Source organism: Hordeum vulgare, chromosome 6H (assembly GCF_904849725.1).
Source record: "Hordeum vulgare subsp. vulgare chromosome 6H, MorexV3_pseudomolecules_assembly, whole genome shotgun sequence".
Classification (NCBI taxonomy): domain Eukaryota; kingdom Viridiplantae; phylum Streptophyta; class Magnoliopsida; order Poales; family Poaceae; genus Hordeum; species Hordeum vulgare.
The window spans coordinates 42,522,491-42,527,232 of record NC_058523.1 but is presented as its reverse complement, the minus strand read 5'-3'; the positions used below and the strand labels follow the sequence as shown (position 1 = coordinate 42,527,232).

General features: G+C 44.4%; 1 protein-coding gene across 1 annotated transcript; it reads left to right on the top strand.

Annotated features, from left to right (window-relative positions):
- Window positions 1–311: 311 nt before the first annotated feature.
- On the top strand, window positions 312–3,704 carry LOC123404237 (CASP-like protein 4A2). The gene is made up of 3 exons (XM_045098151.1): window positions 312–1,117; window positions 1,233–1,368; window positions 3,267–3,704. The coding sequence occupies exons 1-3, from the start codon at window positions 426–428 to the stop codon at window positions 3,456–3,458; spliced, it is 1,020 nt and encodes a 339-aa protein (XP_044954086.1). The 5' UTR covers window positions 312–425; the 3' UTR covers window positions 3,459–3,704.
- Window positions 3,705–4,742: the final 1,038 nt, after the last annotated feature.

Genomic DNA, 4,742 nt, shown 5'->3' with positions numbered 1-4,742 from the left:
TATTTCACTAGATGTCTACATACGGAACAAAATGAATGAATCTATACTCTAAAGTATGTCTATATACATAGTATGTAGTCCATTAGTTGAATCTCTAGAAAGACTTATATTTAGAAACGGAGGGAGTACTTTTTATCATGGTGCATGTGTATTCATATGTCATCATTGTACGTTTCTTAGAGCCTCATGCTTTACACCCAAGAATTTCACATTTGGATGTAATAAAAATATTTGGCAGCTAAAGCAATGGTGTGTAGATTGTGGAATCGCTTTACAGCACGCGGTGGAACGCAGATCCTCCAATCCAAGTATCCCAAACTCTTCAAAGCTTTTTCCCCGAGCACCCACCACTACGAAGCAAAGCAGCCGGAGACAGAGAGCAAACCTCCACTGCCCTCCCAACCAACCTTTCCTCCCCCAGAACGATGGCCGAGGTACAGCCGTCGCCCTCGCCCTCGCCCTCGCCTCCGCCGCCGCCGCCGCGCGCAGCCGGCGGGGATCCCGAGGATCTTCCCCTGCCCCCGCCGCCGCCGATGCAGCAGCAGCAGCAGCCGCGCGAGGGGGGCGGCGTCCGGTCGGAGGACGAGGAGGATCCCCCCTCCCCGCCGCTGCCTCAGTCCACCACCGTCCCCATCTCCAACGCCGCCCAGTACATCCCGCGCGTCGCGGACCACACCACCAGCGCCGCGGCCGATGGCCGGTCCTGGTACTCCTGGAACGGCCGCACAAAGGACCGCCGCCGCCAAACGCCCCCTCCTCCCCAGAGGCAGTACCCGCAGCCGCAGCCGCAGCCGTATCCGCAGGCGCGGCCGCAGCCGCAGCAGTGGGTCCCTCCGGAGGCGAAGCTGCCGCACGTTCCGGACACGCCGCCTCTGCATCCCGCGCGGGCCGCGCCATCGACGGTGCCGGCGCCGGGCCCGATCAGGTCCGTCGAACGGGACCGCCGGGCCGTGCCCGACATCATGTACAGGAAACGCCGCACGGCGACGCTGCTGCGCACGGCGCTGTTCGCGCGGCTCCTGGCCGCGGCGCTCTGCCTGACGGCGCTCGCGGTGCTCGCCGCCGACACCCGCAAGGGCTGGGCCCTCGACTCCTACAGCAACTACACCCAGTTACGGTAAGCAGATAAAAGTTCCTTCTCAAAATTAATTTCACAAAATCTCTCGGCTTGTTCGGTTGGGGTTCTTCAATTGGTGGTTTCCCTTACGCCGTTGTGCTCCTCTGCTGCGCAGGTACTCGGAGGCTGTGAACGTGATCGGATTCGTGTACTCGGTGTTCCAGTTCTTTGCGCTGGCGTTGCACTTGACGAGGAAGAGACATTTGATTCCTCGGCCCAAGGGCGATTATTTCGACTTCACCATGGATCAGGTTTGCATCTCAGAGTCTCTTGTTCCTTTTCATAGGTATCTTTTGTATTGTGCGACCTGCAAGTCATGTGATCTTAGAAGGGAACAAGGGTAAGGTACGAAATCATCATGGTGAAGCCAAGTATAACCTTTAGAAGATTCTGAGGATGTCTTTCTTGTGATTAGTGATTTGCTCCTTTATGCTGTGTTGCAATTTTGCAGTCAGCCTGGTTGTGCTTCATGGTCTTGGTATGCTTGAAATGCATACATTCTGATTGCCCCAACTTGCATTAGAATTCTTGAAATCTGAGTGAAGCCTTATAGTCTTTAATTGCTGTTTAGTGTTAGTTGACAGTTGTCTAGCTCAAGTTCTCTAGTGCAAGCTGCAATATTCAAAACAATTTGGTTCTAGTATATGCAGCATTACTGTGGATTGCAAAGTGGATGATTGTGTTTAGCATGCATATTACCTTGTGTCCTATAGTGATATATATACTTCATATATGACGATGGACAACCATGGCTTTGATATGTCTGGACATGTTTGCTTCATTACAAACGAGTGAGCTATTAAGGAGTGAAAACTGAGAATTATTGCTGTTTTCCAAAGGAAAAAAGACCAGTTTTACTTTTCTGCCTTAAATGGTATTCTGAAGTCAAATGCTTCAACTGGTCATTGACTTTAGTATTCAGGTCTACTAGTGCACTAATCCTTACTTTCACATTGAGATAAAGTAATCGAGAAAAAATCAGCAGTACTCATACAAAATGTATATACAGTGTCACAATATTCAAGTTCTCAATTCAATAAATAACTCAACAATAATAATAAAAAATCTAATGTGAATAGTACCAGCATGATACCATTCACTTTAGGTTTGGATGTGATACTATTCACAACTGTTTTGTCTCTTTTGTGTATCAAGTTGTGAATCAAATTCAGATTTGAAATTTGTATCATGGTACATGAATATATATACCCCCCCTCCCGCGTGGAAAGCAGGGGACGGGGGGTGGGTGGGTATAGAATACACTAGCAGCCTTAAGGTGTACTAGGCCTCCTAAGAACACATCTAAAGTTGTGTCAAATACGTCTGAATTTGATTTATCCATAGACATAATATATGTACTATGCCACAAAATTTCATTTCTGAATCCGATTGAACGCTTTATACGCAAAATAGATAAATCATAATATGTGTAACAAATCAAAATCTGGTCTGAATAGTATCCTGGTGGTACTATTCACTGATGGTTTTGTCATCTACATTTCTTCAGTTCTACGTCGAATGTAGATCTAAAAAATTATGACATGGTGTATACATGCATGTGCTGTTAATTGTTTTCAAGACTTTTTACATGTTGAACTAGGGGTCTAGTGCACCCAATATGTCCCCAGGAAATGGTTGCTATGAATATATTATTAGCTCTGTGCTCCCTGGTAACACCTTCATTATGGTGATAGCGCATTAGCCATTAGGCCTATGCTTGTACATATCATTTCATTTTAATTTTTGTATATTATATACTTCTCTCATGTGTGATGTCCTGACCTGGTTGTGTGGCAGAGGAATATGTCATTTGAAACTATGTGTTGGAGTTGCTCCTTTGTTCACCTTTGATTTCTTTTGCTAGCTATAGAAACTGTAATGCAAGTTAAATATATTCCCGATAACTAAATTCACTTTGTCACAGCTAAACCATTTTCTCGGCACCATTTTTGTTTCATGTTCTAGGGCCTTGCCTTCATGTGTGCTTGTTTTGTACAGGCTGTACTCCTAAATTAGTTGTTAATTTTTCGTTCATTCTTTTCTGTGTTTACCAAACAACCTTGCTTTCCCTGACATATACAATTCGTCTATTCTTCAATCTCTGCAAGGAGAGATCAGTCCTTAATTATTTATTTTATATGTATTGCAGATCCTGGCATACCTCTTGATATCATCGTCATCATCAGCAACCGCTCGAGTAAGCGATTGGATCGACAACTGGGGGAGCGATAGTTTTCCGAATATGGCGAACAGCTCCATCATCATATCTTTCCTGGCATTCGCGGTTTTCGCCATCAACTCCCTCATCTCTGCGTACAATCTGTTCCGCCGAGATCTTTAGCTGCATTTAACAATTATTAACAGTTACATGTTGATTTTTCATTTCTGGACGAATATTCCAGTGCAGACTTTGTTGTGTTGTAAATGTGTATGACCTAATGACTGCAAGCGTTGAGTTCTAAACTTCCAGTAATGATACCCATGCGTCCGTAGCTGCCGCTGCATGTTTATGTAATCAACAAATTTCTGAAAATTACAATATTGTAGAACCTGTATTTTGTTCAAGAATATATGTTGTTTTAGACAAGACATGATCTCTAACAAGTACTGTACTACCCTCCATCTGGAATTAGTTGTTGCTCAAATGGATGTATCTAGCACTTGGGAGTATTATATTAGAAAATGGTCGTAAGAATATAGTAATACACACCATTGCTTTCTACTACTTATACCAAAACAACTATAATCATCAAAGTTGGCTGCCCCATTTGACGCATGGGCGTATTTCTATTTTTCGTTTTTTCTATGTTTCAGTTTTTGTCTTTTATTTTTATTTTTTTCATGACCTATCTATTATTTTGAGATTGATATCTTTACTACTAAAGGGTACATCATTACGTCATTCATTGGTATGTTCGTTCATCCCCGTTTGTCTGCTCGGACATTAACTATAATCGAAGTTGGTCAGACCATTTGACGCGGGCACACAATTTTATTTTGTTTCCTTTTTTCTATGTTCCTTTTCGCTTTTTTCTGTTTCATTTTCTCGATAACCTATGTATTATTCCGTGCCCTATATCTTTATTACTAATTAAAGGGTACGTCACTATATTGTTGGTTGGTTTGTTCGTTCATCCATATTTGTATGTCCATAAGAAAATCATTATTCATTCTATCATGTTCATGTAAGAAAGCTTTTCCTAGAAAATGAAGACGTGATCTAATTTTGAATGCATGATGTGATGCATCGCGTAAAAGGAGGACTGCCTGCCCCACCAGACATCACGACACCTCCTCCATGTTTACCACCAAACTGCATTGTACATTTTGTCATTGTACAGCGGAAGTTGCATCCCTGCAAAACCAATGGGCGGGCCACCTCCCGACAGTTGGTCCTCTGTCATCGTCTTGGACGCCCCCCCCCCCCCCCCCCCCAATGCGACACCGACTGCCTTGCTTGCACGCATCATCATCGATCTCGATTATCCCTTGGAGGATCTTGCCCCCATCAATGTCACAGCTGTTGTTGTCTTCCACATTCACGATGATGCCAAAAAGTCGCAGTATGGTCTCCTCGGCCACCACCCTTATTCTCGCACACGGCCGTCACACCATCTCCCTAGCA